We start from the raw sequence: 22,405 nt of genomic DNA, 5'->3' as shown, positions 1-22,405 counted from the left end.
TGATTCTGCGACACCAGCTTTACCAGACTGCTGTTTGGTTGGGGCCTTCAAAGTGGTCAACGGATTCAGGTCGAGAAACGACTATTTACGACTTGAGATACGACCGAAATAGGTACGACTATTTTAAAGATTATCTATTAAATAATAGAGTGTTGTGGGATTCCGTTGATGCTTTTCCATTCCAATTCCTTTCTGGTTGCAGGTTCTCAGAGTGACTGAAGGAGGTGAACAAGTGACTATTTTAGACAGACAAGAATAAACATCATTGACCATATTGCTTGGATAGAATATATCTTACCAATGGTTTCAGTTAGTATCACATAACTGCAGCTCTTTTCTGTTTTATTGAAGACTATCACATTCACCATTTCGCTGGATTGTTTCCCTTGAGTATTTGAGGCTGTGCAGTAATATTGTTGCTGTTGCTGTTTGAAGGATCGACAACGGAGATCCAGTTTATTGGTGTCGGCGATGTTTGATTCTTCAGACGGGGTCCTTTCAGTCCATGTGTACTGAATGGGGAGGGAGCCCCGGACAGACTCACAGGAGACGGACACTGAGCCCCCAGAATGTGAGACATTTGGCGGCGATAGAAATTTCAACACAGGAACAGACACGGATTCTGTGGGAAAGAAACAAACATTCAGATACTGACTGAGCATCTCAATATCAAATACTCATCATGATTTTTGTCTTTCAGCATCTCGGCCAGTGTCAGCCATGTAGGAATGTCATGTCTGTGAATGGTGCCAAGGAGGCCCGGCAAATCACGCCCACATAGAACATAGAACAGTACAGCAGAGAACAGGCCCTTCGGCCCTCGATGTTGTGCCGAGCAATGATCACCCTACTCAAGTCAACGTATCCACCCTATACCAGTAACCCCCCCCCCCCCCATTAACCTTATTTTTTGGACACTAATGGCAATTTAGCATAGCCAATCCACCTAACCCGCACATCTTTGGACTATGGGAGGAAACCGGAGCACCCGGAGGAAACCCACGCACACACGGGGAGGACGTGCAGGCTCCGCACAGACAGTGATCCAGCCGGGAATCGAACCTGGGACCCTGGAGCTGTGAAGCATTTATGCTAACCACCATGCTACCGTGCTGCCCACATGTTCTGGTCTTGCCCCAGACGTGTGGAGTACTGGACAGCCTTCTTCGAGGCTATGTCCAAATTGGTGGGGGTGAGGGTGGAGCCATGCCCGATAGTGGCGGTCTTCGGGGTTTCAGACCAGCCAGATCTATTCCTGGGGAGGAGGGCGGACACCCTTGCCTTTGCCTCCCTGATCTCCCTCCGTAGAATCCTGTTCGGTTGGCGGTCAGCAGCACCGCCCAGAGCTGCAGACTGGCTGTCCGACCTCTCAGAATCTCTCCAAATGGAGAAAATCTAATTCGCCATCCAAGGGTCAGACGACGGCTTCCACAGAATGTGGGAGCCATTCACCCAACTGTTCCGGGACCTGTTTGTGGCCAGCGAACAAGCAGAAGAATAGCCAGGTAGCCAAAAATCAGGGGAAAGTAGCCAAAGCGTGAGAGGGAGGGATAGATTGGGTGGGGGAGGGGGGGGAGGGACAGCTAAACCTAAGAGAAAAGAAAGGCAAACACAGGAGACGGGAGGCAGAAGTGGGGGGGGGGGGGGGGGGGGGGGGAAGAGGGAGGAACCAGGGAACAATAGAGGGAACCAGAGGGGGGGGGGGGGAGGCAAGGGAATGGAGCCGGAAGGAGAGCACAGGAAACGATAACAAACTTGGCAAACACAGGAACAGAAAGCAAGGACAATACAGGAGAAAGACGGGACGAACGGCCGAAGCGGAGGTGAACACGAGACGACAACGGCAGCGAAAACCGTCCGGGAGAAGCAAGTAACAACACCAACACCAGATCCATTCTCATATTGCCCACTCTATATTGGACATAACTACTGTAATTGTTTCTTCAGCACCCAAATGTATATCTACCTCCCCAGTTTCCCCCCCCACCAAACAGGTGCCTACTTATGTGTTAAAAATAATATTGCTAACTGCATAGTGTTGCTGTTGTTGAGCTAGTGCACAATATCCTTCCCGTTTTTTTTCTTTTTTTAGTTTTCTTCTCTTCTATGTATATAAATTTTATTCTGTGCACATAACTGTAAACATACTTTGTTCAAAAACCTAATAAAAAACATTCATTAAAAAAATAGGAATGTCATGTCTACCTCTCCACGGATGGCTATTTGATCAAGGTTATATGAAGTGGACACGGAAGATAGTTCTGGGTCCTGACACTGTGCAGAATTATTTTAATATGTCCATTACAATTTTCAATGTCCAACCAATTAAAGGTGCTGGCAATGCGGATAGAGAATTGTGTGCCAGGAGTGATAAGGGCGGACCAGACGAGGTTGGTGAATGGGTGGCAGCTATCGGCCAATGTTCAGATATTATTGAATGAGGTAATGATGCCCTCGAAGGACCAGGTAGGGGAGGTGGTTATGTCTATGGATGTGGAGAAGGCGTCTGAATGTGTGGAGTGTGCGGATCAATAATCTCAATTTGGAATATTTTGGGTTGCAGGGTTATCCGCTCACCCCTTTTCTCTGTGCCCTAGTGATTAAACGGTTGGCATTGACACTTAGGGCTTCGAGGGGGTGGCGGGGTATTGAGGGGGCCCAGACGGTAAGGCTGGCCGGTGCTCCAGGAGTTTTTGTTTGTGTTTCAGAAACTCCCGATTTTCATGCCCAAGTCTATTTTTAGTCGAGTGAATGAGACAATACTGGGTTTGTGTGGGCGGTGAAGGTACCACGGACCAGGAAGGATTAGCTGCCTCAGTCTAATGTGCTGATATGCTAAATACTGATCCCACCCATTGTGGTGGGATCCAGATCATGACGTCTCGCGAGATCCCGTTAGATCTCGCTAAGTGTGGCGAGCTGGGTAAATCCCATGAGCGGCCTCATCACGTCCCTGTTCGGACGCGCCAGGTAGATTCCGCCCAACATCTTCACTTCCACCTCCTCCCAACCCCACCGTCCAGGGTGACACGGTTGAGACTTGTTCCTATTCAATTCCCATGTGCCAAATGTTCAGAAGTTTCAGTTCGATATGGAGTATGGGAGATTTATTTATAATCAATTCGCAATATTACCTTTTCTATAGATTTAAAATTAAAAGATTTAATTATGTGCACACAAGAAAGAAACCCTAAAAAAAGTTCATAAATGCAAACTGTAATATTGCAATAACATCACCTAATCAGGGAGTTAATGAGAATGAAAAATGAGCACCTGGAATTCAAAAAATGACCCTTGAGAAAATCCCCATGAAAAGAACATTAAACTGGATTTTCACCAACTTGTTTGAAGTTAAGCCAAGTTAAAAAGGTTCTGCTCATCCCCTTCTGCCACGTCGCAGTCTCCCACTACCCTCAATTCCATCATCAACCCAATGGCCCATTACCCACACCCACGGCCCAGTCATGCTCACATGCCAAGCTCTGCCCTTCCTCCCCTCACACCCACTATGTCCTTTGTAAAGTTGAATTCTGTTAGGCTGACCTCAGTGTCGCATTGATTATTTGAGTCACTCGACATATCAGGAAGACTATGGAAGCTGTGAAATTCAGTGGATTGATTCTATTTGATGACAATGCAGAGAGTAGTGAGTGTCTGGAATTTGCTGCCCATGTTGGTGGTGGAGGCAGAGTCTAAGCTGTTCTTAAAAGTACCTGGATATGCAATTACATGCTCTAATATACAGGGCTATAGACCGGGGGCGTAACATGGTGGGATTAGAAAGGGCACCTGGGTGTCCTTTGGCCAGCAGGGACAAGATGGACTGAATGGCCTCCTTTTGTGCTGTAACACTTCTATGATTCTCTGAACTAACACCATTGTTGACAACTTGCTTTCTGAAATCAAACACCTGGCAGTGTGACAAGTTGGCCATGACATGAATTGGGTTTGTGTAACAAGAACCAGTTTCCCTGACCGCTGCCCTCTATCTGCCAGACCCTGCACTGATATCGGAGCCAAGTTTCCTCACAGAGAAAACAATGATCAGACATTTCAATAGAAAGTAATAAAATAAAACTGAGAAATGTACCATAAGATGTTTGAAGCTCCACAGAAAACATTGGATCGAGAACTGCTGTTTCAATACCACAGCTGTACCATCCTGCATCTGCTGGGCGAAAATCCTCCATAGTAACAACAAATGTTGTTTGTGACTTGTTAACCGTGATTGAAATTCTTCCATTTTGCCAATTTGATTTTGCTAAAACGTTACACACGAGAGTCGTGCCGTGACACCAATATTTAATATATGACTTGTACCATGCAAGATAGTGACAATTTATTGTGATCGCTCTTCCCACAATTCCATGCACATTCCTTTCTGCCCATAATGCATCTGAAATTCAGGCCATTGACCAGACATTTCAGTCGAGAATAACAAAGAAAATAACTCAGAATAAGGTACCTTCGGATATTTGTAGCTTTACGGAAAACATTGTATCAAGATTGGACTGTTCAATTCCACAGCTGTACCATCCTGTGTCTCCTGAACGAAGATCCTTCATCGTAACAACAAATATTCTTTGTGTCTTGTCATCTGTGATTGAAAACCTTCCATTTTGCCAATTTGTCTTTGCTATAACAGTACACCGGCGAGACCAGCCGCGACACCAATACTTCACATGGTTCTGGTACGCTGCACCATAGTGACAATCTATCGCAATCGCTCTTCCCACAATTCCCGTTACTGTAGGCTTTGCCCACAATGCACCTGAAACTGAGGAGACAACATTTCAGAATTCAATCAGGAAATAATTGCTTAATTCAAACAGATTTATTTTTAATGAGTTAAATTCCACCCAGTTTGCAATAAAAGTAATAATTTATATAGACACTTTTCACAGGCTCAGAATATTCCAAAGTATTCTATGTTCTATTCCAAAGCCAATGATTTACTTTTGAAATATTTGGGGTATTTTCTTGGATACTGGAATCTGAAACTCAGGCACTTCCTCCTTCCTCCCCCTGGATCATGACCCCAGCACCAAACATCAAGTGATTGTTTTTCGGACTCACATTGACCTCGTCTCCTCTGGAGATCTTCCCTCTACAGCCTCCAATCTCACAGGCGACCAACCCTGCACAGCCCGCTTGTACCTCCTTCCCAAAATCCACAAACAGGTCTGCCCTGGTAGACCCATTGTATCAGCTTCTTCCTGCCCCACGGAACTCATTTCTTCCAATCCTGACTCCATCCTCACTCCCCTTGTCCAGCCTCTTCCCACCTGCATTCGGGATTCCTCTGATTCCTTACATCACATCGACAATTTCCAGTTCCCCGGTCTGAACCACTCCTCTTCACAAGGTTTGCACTAGAGTGCTGAGCTTGTGGCATTTGAGTGCTACAGTGAGAGTTTGGTGACTGAGGGAGTATAAGGGTTCATTTTTATTTAAAGTCTAGTATTTCTTTTATTTAGTTAATTAAATTAAAAGTTGCTGTTTGGCCTATAAGAAGGTGAATTTTGAATCAGCTTTAAACAAGGTTCTACTTGGACTTACTTGCAGCTGGAGCTTGTTAATTAGTTAATTGCATTAGGCCAGTTTTCAGAAGCTAGAGTCACAGTATAAATAGGGGCTAGATACAGTGCAGACTTTGTTTGCACTGGAGTGCTGAGCTTGTGGCATTTGAGTGCTACAGTGAGAGTTTGGTGACTGAGGGAGTTAGGTGAGGAGGGAGTAAGGTGCTCCTGTCATTTAATTTCCTATATTTATCAAAGAGCGTGAAGGGAGCCAGGAGTTTAGAGTACAGCTGACTGGAAGTAGAGTCGGAGGGCGGAGGTCTAGTTGGTCCAAGGGGCAGCTAATTCTGTAAAGTAAGAGGGGATGGAGGCTAGGGCAGTTGCATGCTCCTCCTGTAGGATGTGGGTGGTGAGGGATACCACTGGTGTCCCCGCTGACTATACCTGCGGGAAGTGCACCCAACTCCAGCTCCTCAGAGACCGTGTTAAGGTACTGGAGCTGGAGCTGGATGAACTTCGGATCATCCGGGAGGCAGAGGGGGTCATAGAGAAGAGTTACAGGGAGGTAGCCACACCAAAGGTACTGGACAAGAGTAGCTGGGTTACAGTCAGGGGAAAGAAAGCTAACAGGCAGACAGTGCAGGGATCCCTCGTGGCCGTTCCCCTTCAAAACAAGTATACCGTTTTGGATGCTGTTGGGGGGGATGACCTACCGGGGGAAGGCCCCAGCGGCCAGGTCTCTGGCACTGAGTCTGGCTCTGGGGATCAGAAGGGAAGGGGGGAGCATAGAAAAGCAATAGTAATAGGAGATTCAATGGTTAGGGGAATAGATAGGAGATTCTGTGGTCGCGAGCGAGACTCCCGAAAGGTATGTTGCCTCCCGGGTGCCAGGGCCAGGGATGTCTCTGATCGTGTCTTCAGGATCCTGAAGGGGGAGGGTGAGCAGCCAGAAGTCGTGGTGCACATTGGTACCAACGATGTAGGTAGGAAAAAGGGTGTGGAGGTAATAAACAAGTTTAGGGAGTTAGGCTGGAAGTTAAAGGCCAGGACAGACAGAGTTGTCATCTCTGGTTTGTTGCCGGTGCCACGTGATAGCGAGGCTAGGAATAGGGAGAGAGTGCAGTTGAACACGTGGCTGCAGGAATGGTGTAGGAGGGAGGGCTTCAGGTATTTGGATAATTGGAGCGCATTCTGGGGAAGGTGGGACCTGTACAAGCAGGACGGGTTGCATCTGAACCAGAGGGGCACCAATATCCTGGGGGGGAGGTTTTCTAGTACTCTTCGGGAGGGTTTAAACTAATTTGGCAGGGGAATGGGAACCGGATCTGTAGTCCAGCAACTAAGGTAGACGATAGTCAGGACGCCAAAGCACGTAGTGATGCAGTGGGGAAGGTAACAATGACAAAGGAGAGTACTTGCAGGCAAGGAGATGGGTTGAAGTGTGTATACTTTAATGCAAGAAGCATCAGGAATAAGGTGGGTGAACTTAAGGCATGGATCTGTACTTGGGACTACGATGTGGTGGCCATCACGGAAACTTGGATAGAAGAGGGGCAGAAATGGTTAGAATTAGAATTAGAACAGTACAGCACAGAACAGGCCCTTCGGCCCTCGATGTTGTGCCGAGCAATGATCACCCTACTTAAACCCACGTAACCCGTATACCCGTAACCCAACAATTCCCCCCATTAACCTTACACTACGGGCAATTTAGCATGGCCAATCCACCTAACCCGCACATCTTTGGACTGTGGGAGGAAACCGGAGTACCCGGAGGAAACCCACGCACACACGGGGAGGATGTGCAGACTCCACACAGACAGTGACCCAGCCGGGAATCGAACCTGGGACCCTGGAGCTGTGAAGCATTGATGCTAACCACCATGCTACCGTGAGGCCCCTTAACTACCGTGAGGTTGTTGGAGGTCCCTGGTTATAGATGTTTCAACAAGATTAGGGAGGATGGTAAAAGAGGTAGGGGGGTGGCATTGTTAATTAGAGACAGTATAATAGCTGCAGAAAGGCAGTTCGAGGGGGATCTGCCTACTGAGGTAATATGGGTTGAAGTTAGAAATAGGAAAGGAGCAGTCACCTTGTTGGGAGTTTTCTATAGGCCCCCCAATAGCAGCAGAGATGTGGAGGAACAGATTGGGAAACAGATTTTGGAAAGGTGCAGAAGTCACAGGGTAGTAGTCATAGGCGACTTCAACTTCCCAAACATTGAGTGGAAACTCTTTAGATCAAATAGTTTGGATGGGGTAGTGTTTGTGCAGTGTGTCCAGGAAGCTTTTCTAACACAGTATGTAGATTGTCCGACCAGAGGGGAGGCCATATTGGATTTAGTACTTGGTAATGAACCAGGGCAGGTGATAGATTTGTTAGTGGGGGAGCATTTTGGAGGTAGTGACCACAATTCTGTGACTTTCACTTTAGTAATGGAGAGGGATAGGTGCGAGCAACAGGGCAAGGTTTATAATTGGGGGAAGGGTAAATACAATGCTGTCAGACAGGAATTGATGCAGAAGTTGGGAACATAGGCTGTCAGGGAAGGACACAAGTGAAATGTGGAACTTGTTCAAGGAACAGGTACTGCGTGTCTTTGATATGTATGTCCCTGTCAGGCAGGGAAGAGATGGTCGAGTGAGAGAACCATGGTTGACAAGAGAGGTTGAATGTCTTGTTAAGAGGAAGAAGGAGACTTATGTAAGGCTGAAGAAACAAGGTTCAGACAGGGCGCTGGAGGGATACAAGATAGCCAGGAGGGAACTGAAGAAAGGGATTAGGAGAGCTAAGAGATGGCATGAAAAATCTTTGGCGGGTAGGATCAAGGAAAACCCCAAGGCCTTTTACACATATGTGAGAAATATGAGAATGACTAGATCAAGGGTAGGTCCGATTAAGGACAGTAGCGGGAGATTGTGTATTGAGTCTGAAGAGATAGGAGAGGTCTTGAACAAGTATTTTTCTTCAGTATTTACAAACGAGAGGGGCCATATTGTTGGAGAGGACAGCGTGAAGCAGACTGATAAGCTTGAGGAGATACTTGTCAGGAAGGAAGATGTGTTGCGCGTTTTGAAAAACTTGAGGATAGACAAGTCCCCCGGGCCTGACGGGATATATCCAAGGATTCTATGGGAAGCTAGAAATGAAATTGCAGAGCCGTTGGCAATGATCTTTTCGTCCTCGCTGTCAACAGGGGTTGTACCAGAGGATTGGAGAGTGGCGAATGTCGTGCCCCTGTTCAAAAAAGGGAATAGGGATAACCCTGGGAATTACAGGCCAGTTAGTCTTACTTCGGTGGTAGGCAAAGTAATGGAAAGGGTACTGAGGGATAGGATTTCTGAGCATCTGGAAAGGCATTGCTTGATTAGGGATAGTCAGCACGGATTTGTGAGGGGTAGGTCTTGCCTTACAAGTCTTATTGAATTCTTTGAGGAGGTGACCAAGCATGTGGATGAAGGTAAAGCAGTGGATGTAGTGTACATGGATTTTAGTAAGGCATTTGATAAGGTTCCCCATGGTAGGCTTATGCAGAAAGTAAGGAGGCATGGGATAGTGGGAAATTTGGCCAGTTGGATAACAAACTGGCTAACCGATAGAAGACAGAGAGTGGTGGTGGATGGCAAATATTCAGCCTGGAGCCCAGTTATCAGTGGTGTACCGCAGGGATCAGTTCTGGTTCCTCTGCTGTTTGTGATTTTCATTAACGACTTGGATGAGGGAGTTGAAGGGTGGGTCAGTAAATTTGCAGATGATACGAAGATTGGTGGAGTTGTGGATAGTGAGGAGGGCTGTTGTCGGCTTCAAAGAGACATAGATAGAATGCAGAGCTGGGCTGAGAAGTGGCAGATGGAGTTTAACCCTGACAAGTGTGAGGTTGTCCATTTTGGAAGGACAAATCTGAATGCGGAATACAGGGTTAATGGTAGGGTTCTTGGCAATGTGGAGGAGCAGAGAGATCTTGGGGTCTATGTTCATAGTTCTTTGAAAGTTGCCACTCAAGTGGATAGAGCTGTGAAGAAGGCCTATGGTGTGCTAGCGTTCATTAGCAGAGGGATTGAATTTAAGAGCCGTGAGGTGATGATGCAGCTGTACAAAACCTTGGTCAGGCCACATTTGGAGTACTGTGTGCAGTTCTGGTCACCTCAGTTTAGGAAGGATGTGGAAGCTTTGGAAAAGGTGCAAAGGAGATTTACCAGGATGTTGCCTGGAATGGAGAGGAGGTCATACGAGGAAAGGTTGAGGGTGCTAGGCCTTTTCTCATTAGAACGGAGAAGGATGAGGGGCAACTTGATAGAGGTTTATAAGATGATCAGGGGAATAGATAGAGTAGACAGTCAGAGACTTTTTCCCCGGGTGGAACACACCATTACAAGGGGACATAAATTTAAGATAAATGGTGGAAGATATAGAGGGGATGTCAGAGGTAGGTTCTTTACCCAGAGAGTAGTGGGGGCATGGAATGCACTGCCTGTGGTAGTAGTTGAGTCGGAAAAGTTAGGGACCTTCAAGCGGCTATTGGATAAGTACTTGGATTAGGGTAGAATAATGGAGTGTAGGTTAACTTCTTAAGGGCAGCACGGTAGCATTGTGGAAAGCACAATTGCTTCACAGCTCCAGGGTCCCAAGTTCGATTTCGACTTGGGTCACTGTCTGTGTGGAGTCTGCACGTCCTCCCCGTGACTGCGTGGGTTTCCTCCGGGTGCTCCGGTTTCCTCCCACAGTCCAAAGATGTGCAGGTTGGGTGGATTGGCCATGAAAAATTGTCCAAAATTCTATGATTAACCTAGGACAAAAGTTCGGCGCAACATCGTGGGCCGAAGGGCCTGTTCTGTGCTGTATTTCTCTATCTCTATCTCTATCTCTATCTCTAAGGGTTGTCCAATCCCTCTACACCTCCATCCACCACCAGGAGGGTCTAAGGGGTCATCACTTCTTCCTTCAGCAGAGACCTGGACAAACCCCAACCACCACCACTCTCCTCCGTCTAGTTGAACTTGTTCTGTCACTCAAAATGTTCTTCTTTAACTTGTCTCACTTTCTGAAAATAAAGGTGTGGCTATGGGTACCCATTCTCCCAGTTTCTCCAGCTGTATTGTATCTTTTCTGATAGACGTAGACACAGAATTCGGCCCATCGAGTCTGCACAGGCCCTTGGAAAGAGCACCCGACTTAAGCCCACACCCCCGCCCTATTACTGTAAACCAGCAACCCCACCCAACCCCTTTGGACTCTAAGAACAATTTAGCACAGCAATCCACCGAACCTGGGCATCTTTGAACTGTGGGAAGAAACCGGAACTCCCGGCGGGAACCCACGCAGACACAGGGAGAACATGCAGACTCCACACAGACAGTGACCAAAGCCGGAATCGAGCCTGTGACCCTGGAGCTGTGAAGCGACAGTGCTAACCACTGTGCTACCATGCCGCCCTGCTGGTATGGCGCTGCTGAAATGTTTGCCTTTTTTCTTAACCGAGTTTTCCCCTCCTTGTGGTTGAAGGGTAATTCAACCGATTTCGACCCTCCTCCCACACATTTGTCCTTCGCCTTTCACATTCCTCCCAGAGGCATGATCGGGTCTCACTTTCTACCCCACCGGCTTTTGCATTGAGAGGATCATCCTCCGCCATTTATCCCAACTCCAGCATGATGCCACCATGGAAAACATCTTTTTGTTATCCACCCTGTTAGCATTCTGTTAGCATTCTGCAGGGACTGCTCCCTTCATGACACCCTGGTCCACTCCTCCACTCCTCCGCCCCCACACCACCCACCGCCCCCACACCACCCACCACCCCCACACCACCCACCGCCCCCACACCACCCCCCGCCGCCACACCACCCCCCGCCCCCACACCACCCACCTCCTCCACACCACCCACCATCCCCACACCACCCACCACCCCCACACCACCCACCGCCCCCACACCACCCACCGCCCCCACACCACCCACCGCCCCCACACCACCCACCGCCCCCACACCACCCACCACCCCCACACCACCCACCGCCCCCACACCACCCACCACCCCCACACCACCCACCGCCCCCTCACCACCCACCACCCCCACACCACCCACCACCCCCACACCACCCACCGCCTCCCCACCCTAACACCGCCACTTCCACACCACCCCTCCACCAAGGGCAGCACGGTAGCATTGTGGATACCACAATCGCTTCACAGCTCCAGGGTCCCAGGTTCGATTCCGGCTTGGGTCACTGTCTGCGCGGAGTCTGCACATCCTCCCCGTGTGTGCGTGGGTTTCCTCCGGGTGCTCCGGTTTCCTCCCACAGTCCAAAAATGTGCAGGAAAGGTGGATTGGCCATGATAAATTGACCTTAGTGTCCAAAATTGCCCTTAGTGTTGGGTGGGGTTACTGGGTTATGGGGATAGGGTGGAGGTATTGACCTTGGGTAGGGTGCTCTTTCCAAGAGCCGGTGCAGACTCGATGGGCCGAATGGTCTCCTTCTGCACTGAAAATGCTATGATCCCCTCCACCATCCAACCATGCGTCATGTCTTGCGTCTTGCAGGACGACACTGACTTTCCATCATAGCTGTCTCCAACCCCAGAGACACTCACCCAGAGACACTCACCCAGAGACACTCACTTCAGTTGGGCATTATAGTGAAGAGGCTCCTGTGGCACTATCTGATGCACACCACACACGTGAAGCAGTGCATCAGGTGGAGGTAGGTACCCCCGAGGAGTCGGACGGTCGGAGGTTTGGCCGACCCCAAGGACTAGATGCCATCCAGAGGGGCCTAGGGCATCTGGAAAGAGCAGACCCATCGATGTTGGAGCAGACACAGAGCCAGGGATACTGCCAACCTAGGGTCAGCACCCCGTAGTGAGACACGTAGAAATCACAGGGGGGGGGGGTGCCAGTGTGGTGTGGGCAGGGGGCGTCGCCACTCCAGTCTGTGGCCTCCGGATAGGTCTAATCAGCCATGACCAAAGTTGATAACAACTGTCACCCACGAGCCAGCCCCTCACCCACCTGCATCGGGGAACCAAGCGATCCCCCGCTGAGTTGCAATGTCCAGATGGCATGTGGGGTACCACATGAACAGTGGCAGTCATGTGTACCATCAACAAGATGCACTGCCGTAATTCACCAAGGTTCCTTCGACAGCACCTTCCAAACCCATGACCACTACCATCTATAAGCACAACAGCAGCAGATAGCTGGGTACCCCACCAACTGGAGGTTCCCCTCCAAGTCACTCACCACTTTGTCCACTGTTGCTATGGCAGCCTCCTGGATTTCTCTCCCTAATAGCACAGTGGGTGTACCTACACCTCATGGACTGCAGCAGTTCAAGAAGGCAACTCACTACCAGCTGCTGAAGGGCAACTTGGGATGGGCAATAAATGCTGGCAAAACCAGTGACGCACACATCCCATAAATTATTTTTTTTTAAACGTCCTGGTAAATCTCTTGTGTACCCTCTCCAAAGCCTCCACACCCTTCTGGTACTGTGGCGACCATATTGCCTCACTGCATGAGCCCTCTGAGGTGTCCTCCCGCAGTACATCTGTGATATTCTCCTTTACTTTGGGCGGAGAGATGGCAGATGGAGTTTAATCCGAACAAATGTGAGGTAATGCATTTAGTAAGGTCGAATACAGGTTAGAAATCAGAGGCTGGAAAACAGGAGAAGTGGGGTGGATTTATACACGGAGGTAATGAGCAAACAATAGGAAGGATAAATGTGCGCACCAATTGTACATCAGGAGAGTGACCAGCGGGTGGCCGATATGTTCAAAGATTTGGGTGCTGGGTTCAAATATTTCCATGTGGACAGACTAGAATGGGGAATGATATCAAAATCTTAAGGCATACAGGTGTGAGGCAATTGTAGATTGTTCCTCACAATATTTCCAAACAAATATAAACCACTGACAACTAGTGATTCAAGTTAAACTTTCAAGTTTTGATTCACTCTCACAGAATAACATCAGTGGTGGTCTTAGATGGGAAGTTTGATGGAATATAATTAACAGAGTTGAGGGTGAGAGTGGATTGGTCTGGGAGTTTAACATTACTTATTAGAAAATAGATTCACTGTAAATGGAGGAGAGGTGACAATATCACCAAAAATCTCATTCCACTGTAATCTTTTAATATTAAAATGGGCAGGAGTGAAGATCAAAATCCAATGAAATGAAAAAGTTTACTTCTGGGAAGAGTAATATCGACAACGGTGAGGAACAATGCCACTGACCGAGCCTAACATATACTTCAAACAACAGAAACAATGAGAAACTTGCGACATGTTCTGAGAGCGAGATAATAATAATAGCTTATTGTCACAAATAGGCTTCGATGAAGTTACTGTGAAAAGCCGCTCGTCACCACCTTCCAGCGCCTGTTCGGGGAGGCTGAAACGGGAATCTAACCCGCGCTGCTGGTCTTCTGTATTACAAGTCAGCTGCCTTAGCCCACTGTGCTAAACCAGCCCCCAATTATTACCACAGCAGCCTTCAATATAAATTGGACATCGGATTATATTACAAAGATATTCTAATTAAACATGGCTTTCATTTTTAAAATGTTGCTATCTAGATTTTTTTAAGTTTACTTGTCCTTCATTACCCTTTCACCATGAATATTGCAGTTTAGTTTATTTGATAAATATATCCATGGTGGGATTGTACATTCACAAGGAGAAACAATACATCACAAATATTATTTATTTATTTTTGCTGAGGATTTTGTGCCTTAAATCCGGGAGACTGCCCAAATCTAGAGAGACATGAGGCAGACAAAGCAAATACGGCTGTCTGTTTTCAACAGCTAGCTTTTGCTGGTCACTCGCCTGAAACCTTGAGGGGCGCCACTCCACATCGAGCATGACTGCCTGGGAACCTCTCCCCCTCTTACTGACTGCCTACCGTGTGTTGGGAGGATTTGCAGGTTGATAGTCAACCTGTATGGCCCCGTGAGAACACACCTTCCACTCCCATCGAGAGCAGGAGTGGGACTCGAACCTGGAGCTTCAGTCTCAGATACAGAGACGTTACCCACTGTACCACAAAACCTCCTTTTGTGTCGTTTCTGTCTCCAAATATTTTAAACATCTCTGCCGTATGACCTGTAGACTAGAATTCAACTAACGCTGATTATCTGAATATTCAGCTCTGGCTGTTACTCACCGGGCAGAGAACAAATAAGAAGAATCAGAATCCGCATGGTCTTGTTCGAGATCAGATCAGTTCTTGTCGTCAGTCACCCAGCCCCTCTTTCTCACACTGAAATAAGTGACTCGTATAAATTGTACAAGGAATTGAAATGAGGAAGACAAAAACAGGAAGCCGGGTCATAAAACCACAGTAAGGCTGCCCAAAATCTGGCTTCTTGAACGTCTGTCAGTTATATTTAGCAAAAGAATAAAAGTAATTGGACTGGATTCTCCGATTTGGAGGCTAAGTGCTGATGCCCGCGTGGGAACTGCAGCGTTTTCCGATGGAAAAATCGGCGCTGAACCCTCACCGATCCTGTGGTGGGCCAGCAACTTCACCGAGTGAAACTTGCGGCTCCCACGACAATAACGGCTGTGGAGTGGCCATGTCCATGGCCGCGCATGAGTACGGCGAAGACCTGCAACTGTCGCGCTGTAAAACATGGCACTGGCCGTGCGCGGATCCCAACCTGCCAAATACTGTCCCGCTAGCCACCCTCTGGCCACCCCCTGGCCATCCCCCACCAGGTGCCCTCAGCCCTCGCAGAAGCCCTCCCCCGGCCAGCAACACGGCTCCTGGCTGGCTGTGGTGGCACGGGGCACAGTCCGCAGCCACCACACCGGGTTCCCGACAGCTGAGACCGCAAGTGAACCGCCCCGTCAGCAACCCGGCCCATCAGTGCCGGTGAATACCGGAGGCCCCGGAGAATGGACGGTCAGGCCCGCTAATGATGTGCCAACGGTGCTTAAAAGCCGGGCGACGAGTGACGCATTTACGCCATTTTCGGGGTGCCGATTTGGCGTCAAGCCAGCACCTACCGCAATTTTGGATCGGAGGCTATTCTTTGCCCAATTGCAATTTCGCCGTTGGCCGACAGTGAATCCCACCCAACATCTCTGACAGTATGTAAAATTCTGAAACCAAGGTGTTAAAATCTCCGAATCAATGGGTAATATTGACCCAGGCTAAGTTTTATAATTAATTGGGGGGTGAGTTAGAACAGGCCCTCCTCCATTGTTATCAAGATCCCATGAACGCCTCTGGAAGCAGGGCTGGTTTAGCTCAGTGGGCTAGATAGCTGGTTTGTGATGCAGAACAAGACCAGCAGCGCAGGTTCAATTCCAGTAATAGCTGAGAATTCTGAATTCTCCTTCTGTGTACCTGAGCAGGTGCCGGATTGTGGAAACTAGGGACTTTTTGCAGGATCTTCTTTGCAGTGTTAATGTAAGCCTATTTGTGACAATAAAAGTTTATGATTAATAAAACAAGTACTTTTTTCCTGCTCAGAATTATTTCTCTAACGAAACAGAGCTTTATTCATATTTTGTTTTTGTTTGCTTCATGTGAATCTTGTTAGTCGCGCTGAGCAACAATTCTGTCAGGATGAGGAGATCTGAGCTCCTGGATGTGCGGTAGATGAACACCCTTTACTCTACTCACCAGATCCACAAACAGGCTGTGAGGCAGATTTCAGGCAGAAAAGGTTCTCAATTCTCAGAGAGACGACTCTGGCTGTATGGAAATTGTGACTGAGTAACTGGGAGGAAGATTCAGTTCCCAGGTGAGGATAGGTGTGCTCAACGCCCCGTGGCATGGAGTTGTGTAGTTGGTGGTGAGTGAGCCTGGTGAATAACACATTGTTTACACGTTGATCCTCTTTTTCGAGCCCTGTGTCGATCGAGATGACTTCCGTTCCACTGTCAAACCAACCCAGCCCTAACTTGCTGCAGTTCCATCAAAGGCCACCATTCCTTTTGGCGCCACTGGGGCCAGAAGGCTTTGGGCCATTGGGTTGGCTGGCAGTTTCTGGAAATGGGTTTTCCCACACTGACCTTTGGCCTCAAGCCCCATCAGCCATGTGGGGGCAGGCTCACCCCTTACTGTAATGCCAGGCCATCAGGGACCACACTCCCATTAGAAACCCATGCTCAGGACAATATGTTATCCTTTCTCAGCTCAGTACAGGGTGGTGCGCAGTTACAAGCAGCGTTGTCTTCGTATGAAGCTTAAGCCTCGCAGGTTTTTCTGACAGGGGAGTTGAATCCATTCATTTTCACTCAGTTACGGCCTTCCCTTTGCTTTATGATTCATTCGATTCCATCCAGTTTAGTGAATACTGTGTCTGGGATGAATTACTCACGGTGTGCTTCGTATGAAGCCTGTTCTCCTGTTCACTGTTTCTTCCACCTGTATCACATGGAGCCCAATAATGGATCAACATTCATGATGTTTACCTCCAACAAACCCTGTAGCAAAGCAGAGCTTCTTCTCCCAGTTGCAAACACAACCCTTCATTTAGTAATTAGCACCTATTGTACATATTCACATGTTTCTGTCACACACCAACCTTGAGAATAGCAACACATTTTTCTTGCAGTTAAACCGCCATGAGGTGCAACAACTTTGAAACCATTGTTTTCAGAGTTCAAGTCTTTTTTTACATTGGTCGTCAACCATAATCAGGTTGCCCTTCAGTCTCTTCTGTTCCAATGAAAACAACTGAAGCCTACCTTGTCATGATATGCAGACATGCAGATAATGATATGCAGACAGGTACAGACAGGCAGCTAATGAACACAGAGAACAGGACATGACCAATGAGCAGGCAGGACACTCAGGGGTGGTATCTCACTATAAAAGGCACAAGGCCCTCACACTCCGCCTCTTTCCACTGATGAATATCTACAGAGTGAGTCAGGGTGTATGTACAGTATCACACCTCCAGCACATGGCTAAGAGCTAGTCTGGTTCAGTCAGACAGAGTAACCACACTTAGGTTAGCAGAGAGTCGAACTCATAGTGAACTGTGCTAACTGTGCTACTGGTTCAATAAATCAGATTGAACTAACTTCAAGGTCTGGAGTATCTTTTGGTTTAAGCTGCATCCAGTTGCAACACAAGACATCCAACCTCTCTTCATAACTAAAATGCTCCAACCCAGGGAATATCCTGGTGAATCTCCTCTGCACCCCCTCCAGTGCAATCACATCCTTCTTATAATGTGGCGACCATATCTGCACACAGTACTCCAGCTGTGGCCTCACCAAAAGTTCTATATAACTCCCAATATGACCTCCCTGCTTTAGTAATCTCTGCCACAATTGATAAAGGCAAGTGTCCCAAATGCTTCTTTCACCCCCTATTAACCTGCCCTTCTGCCTTCAGAGATCTATTTACAAACACGGCAAAGTCTCTTTGTTCCTCAGGACTTCCCAGTGTGGTGCCATTCATTGAATATTTCCTTGTCAAATTGCTCCTTCCAAAGTTTAACAGCTCACACCTTTTCAGGATTAAATTTCTTCTGCCACTTTCTGCCCATTTGACCATTCTGTCCATATCTTCCGGTAACCCGACTCCCAGCCTCACTGTTAATCATCCGGCCTATTTTGTGCCATCCGCAAACTTACTGACATAGTCATCTATGTAATTTATATTTCATAGAATTTACAGTGCAGAAAGAGGCCATTCGGCCCATCGAGTCTGCACCGGCTCTTGGAAAGAGCACCCTACCCAAGGTCAACGCCTCCCCCTATCCCAATAACCCAGTAACCCCACCGAACACTAAGGGCAATTTTGGTCACTAAGGGCAATTTATCATGGCCAATCCACCTAACCTGCACATCTTTGGACTGTGGGAGGAAACCGGAGCACCCGGCGGACGCCCACGCACACACGGGGAGGATGTGCAGACTCCGCACAGACAGTGACCCAAGCCGGAATCGAAGCTGGGACCCTGGAGCTGTGAAGCCATTGTGCTATCCACAATGCTACCGTGCTGCCATTTATATAAATGACAAATAATAGGGGACCCAGCACAGATCCCTGTGGTACACTGGCTTCCAATCACTGAAGCAGCCGTCTGTCATCACCCTCTGTTTCCTACAGCTCAGCCAGCTTTGAATCCACCTTATCAAGTTCCCCTGTATCCCATATGCATTTGCCTTCTTTATAAGTCTCCCATGTGACACCTTGTCAAAGGCTTTAAATCCATTTAAACAACATCAACTACTCTACCCTCACTTAGTCACGTGCTCAAAAAATTCAATCAAATGTGATCGAAACATAGAAACATAGGAAATAGGGGCAGGAATAGGCCATGTGGCCCTTCAAGCCTGCAGTACCATTCAATAAGATCATGCTGATCATGCAAATTCAGTATCCCACTGCCGCTTTCTCTCCATACCCCTTGATCCCTTTAGCCGCAAGGACCATGTCCAACTCCCTCTTGAATATATCCAATGAACCGGCCCCAACAGCTTTCTGTGTCGAGAATTCCACAACCTCACAACTCTCTGAGAGAAGAAGTTCTTCCTCATCTCAGTCCTGAATGGCTGACCCCTTATTTTTAGGCTGTGACCCCTAATTCTGGACGCCCCCAACATCGGGAACATTCATCCCGCATCTAGTCTGTCCAGTCCCATCAGGATTTTATGTTTCTATGAGATCCACTCTCATTCTTCTAAACTCCAGTGAGTACAAGCCCAGTCGATCCAGTCTTTCTTTATTTGTCAGTCCTGCCATCCCGGGAATTAGTCTGGGGAACCTTCGCTGGGCACCCTCAATAGCACAAATGTCCTTCCTCAAACTAGGAGACCAAAGCTGCACACAATACCCAAAGTGTGGCCTCACCAAGGCCCTGTATAACTGTAGCAGGACATCCCTACTCCTATACTCATCTCCTCTCGCTATGAAGGCCACCATGCCATTAGCTTTCCTCGCCGCCTGCTGTACTTCATGCCATCCTTCAGCGACTGTTCCACCATTGCACCGAGGACTCGTTGCATTTCCCCTTTTCTTCAACAGCCACCATTCAGATAATAATCTGCCTTCCTGTTTTTGCCACCAAAGTGGATAACCTCACATTTACCCACATTGTATTGCATTTGCCAAGTATTCGCCCACTCAGCCAGCCTGTCCAAGTTACCCTGCAGCCTCTTTACATCCTCCTCACAGCACACACTGTCCTCCAGCTCAGTGTCGTCTGCAAATTTGGAGATATTGCATGCAATTCCTTTGCCCAAATCTTTAATGTATATTGTGAACAGCTGGGGTCCCAGCACTGAACCCTGCGATACCCCACTAGTCACTCTGAAAAGGACCCATTTATTCCCATTCTCTGTTTGCTGTCTGCCAACCAGTTCTCTATCCACGTCAATACATTACCCCCAATACCATAGAATATAGACATAGAACAGACAGTGCTGAAGGAGACCGTTCAGCCCATCGAGTCTGCACCGACCCACTTAAGCCCTCACTTCCACCCTATCCCCATAGCCCAATAACCCCACCTAACCTTTTTGGTCACTACGGGCAATTTATCATGGCCAATCCACCTAATCTGCACGTCTTTGGACTGTGGGAGGAAACCGGAGCACCCGGAGGAAACCCACGCAGACACGGGGAGAACGTGCAGACTCCGCACAGACAGTGACCCAAGCCGGGAATCGAACCTGGGACCCTGGCGCTGCGAAGCCACAGTGCTATCCACTTGTGCTACCGTGCTGCCCCTTTAATTGTGCTCACTAATCTCGTGTGTGGGACCTTGTCAAAAGCCTCCGGATACAGAGCGTCCACTGTTTCACCCTTGTTCACACTACTGGTCACATCCTCAAAAAATTCCAAAAGATTTGTCCAGCATGATTTCCCTTTAGTGAATCCGAAATTGTAAAACAAAAAGCTTCGGCCGTTTTTTTTTAAAAAACGACCGCACAGAGCATGTGTGCCTGATCATCGGCGCGTATGTGCAAAACTATGCGTTTGCGCTCCGATGATCTGGCACGCATGTGCAGTGTGGCCGCATTTTCTTTACATGTTGGCGCCATTTTGAAGGCCGCTTGCAGCCGGCTGCTGTGGCAGTTGCGCACAGATTTCCGTGAGCGGGAACGCCGCGACGGACGGCTCCAGGACCCTCCCGACACCCACCCGCAACCCCCCGCGGGTCGCACCCCCGAGTTTGACAATGCCTGCTTTACTGTATATAGTGAGCTTGAAGTCACAGAAGGTGAAAGAATTATTTTTTTGAAACTTTGGTTTGTCATGAGGCTATTAATTGCATTGAAGGAACTATAAGGGATAGAATGCGATGATCACTCGCTAACGAGTATGATTGTCCTCCTCAGATACTCTATGTCACTGGCCATGGGTTCTTTGGGTCTTGCATAGCTCATGAGCCCAATCCTAGATCCGCATCTTCAACCAATCAATTGGCAGGAGTTTCCAAAAGGTGGGATCGGTGCTTGGTCACTAAGTCGCGGGTAATCCTTCCTCAGGCGCCTTTTCCGGGCCTCCTCTTCCCAGCGGGTGCTCTCGGAGAATTATGACCTTCAATCAGGAGGTTCCTCCAAATTGGTCTCTTCTGAGCATAGGTCTCCCAGGCAATGACGTCTATGTTCCATTTCATGAGGTAAACCTACAAGGTGCCTTTGAAGAGCTTGTTTGTCCTCCTCTTGCTCAGGATCCTTCCTTGAAATGGTGAAGAAGATTTGCTTTGGCAGTCGTTAGTCTGACATACTAAGCATTTGGACTGTCCAGTGGAGTTGGTTTCGGGTGCTCATTGCCTCGATACTCGTGCTATTGACTCCTTCAAGGACACTGATAATAATCACTTATTGTCACAAGTAGGCTTCAATTAAGTTACTGTGAAAAGTCCCTAGTTGCCACACTCCGGCGCCTGTTCAGGGAGGCAGGTACGGAATTGAACCCGCAGTGCTGGCATTGTTCTGCTTTGTAAGCCAGCTGTTAAGCCCACTGTGCTAAACCAGCCCCTCGGAATCACTTGCATAGTTAATGTTAGCTTGCCTGTCCTCCCAGCTGATTCAGAGCTAAAGTACATTTGGATTTTGCAATGTATTTTAAGATGAGTTGTTTACGAGTCTCCCAAATGTAATATTCATCTTTAGAAGCCTCAGTGATTACTTCAGATGCTTCAACAAAGTTTTAGTTGATATATGCAAGCCTCCTGTAAGCTAATGTGAACTATCTGTCTGACAGGTATTGCAACAAATCAATCACCCACCCTGAAGAGTGTACTGCAAAAGGACGTCCCGAAATGATGTCAGAGGAGATGTGTGTCAGGGCACTGTGCTTCAGCAGCTGCTGCTTTCGGACGTTGAGCTTGTCAATTAACAATTGTAAAAACCCTCCCCTTCCCCTCCTCTTCCGTTCCTCCCACCTTCTCTCCCTTCCCTTTACACATAGACAGGACCGCTGAGAAAATATATTTTATTGCAAGAAATTTGTTAAAGTCGAGGCAGTTTTATGTCACCGTTCAGCTGCTAAAGTTTTTTTTTTTTTTTTTTTTTTTTAAAAATTTAGATTACCCAATTATTTTTTCCAATTAAGGGGCAATTTAGCGTGGCCAATCCACCTACTCTGCACATTTTTGGGTTGTGGGGGCGAAACCCACGCAGACACGGGGAGAATGTGCAAACTCCACACAGACAGTGACCCAGAGCCGGGATCGAACCTGGGACCTCAGCGCCGTGAGGCGGTTATGCTAACCACTTGGCCACCGTGCTGCCCCAGCTGCTAAAGTTAAACGTTAAATTAAATGGTAACTGGTTTCAAAGTTTTGTATTTGTTTATTTTTTTCTAAATATTTTTATTTAAAAATTTAAGCTATACAAGACAAAGGCAACTGTGAATATACATTGAAAACAACAGAAAACCAAAGAAAAATTATATATACATTCTCG

The 22,405-nt window shown here is 47.8% G+C and overlaps 1 protein-coding gene across 1 annotated transcript in view; it reads right to left on the bottom strand.

Annotated features, from left to right (window-relative positions):
• The window catches only part of LOC119978458, a 126,912-nt gene extending 112,155 nt beyond the window's left edge, over positions 1 to 14,757 (bottom strand). The window contains exons 1-3 of the mRNA XM_038820114.1: positions 14,685 to 14,757; positions 4,466 to 4,777; positions 299 to 622 (exon numbers count right to left, since the gene is read on the bottom strand). Of these exons, the coding sequence (XP_038676042.1) occupies positions 299 to 622; positions 4,466 to 4,777; positions 14,685 to 14,721 (673 nt within the window). The 5' untranslated portion in view covers positions 14,722 to 14,757. The remainder of the gene's footprint in view (positions 1 to 298; positions 623 to 4,465; positions 4,778 to 14,684) is intronic.
• Positions 14,758 to 22,405: the final 7,648 nt, after the last annotated feature.

Source organism: Scyliorhinus canicula, chromosome 15 (assembly GCF_902713615.1).
Source record: "Scyliorhinus canicula chromosome 15, sScyCan1.1, whole genome shotgun sequence".
In the NCBI taxonomy this organism is placed as follows: Eukaryota; Metazoa; Chordata; class Chondrichthyes; order Carcharhiniformes; family Scyliorhinidae; genus Scyliorhinus; species Scyliorhinus canicula.
This window is presented reverse-complemented; position numbering and strand designations above follow the sequence as displayed.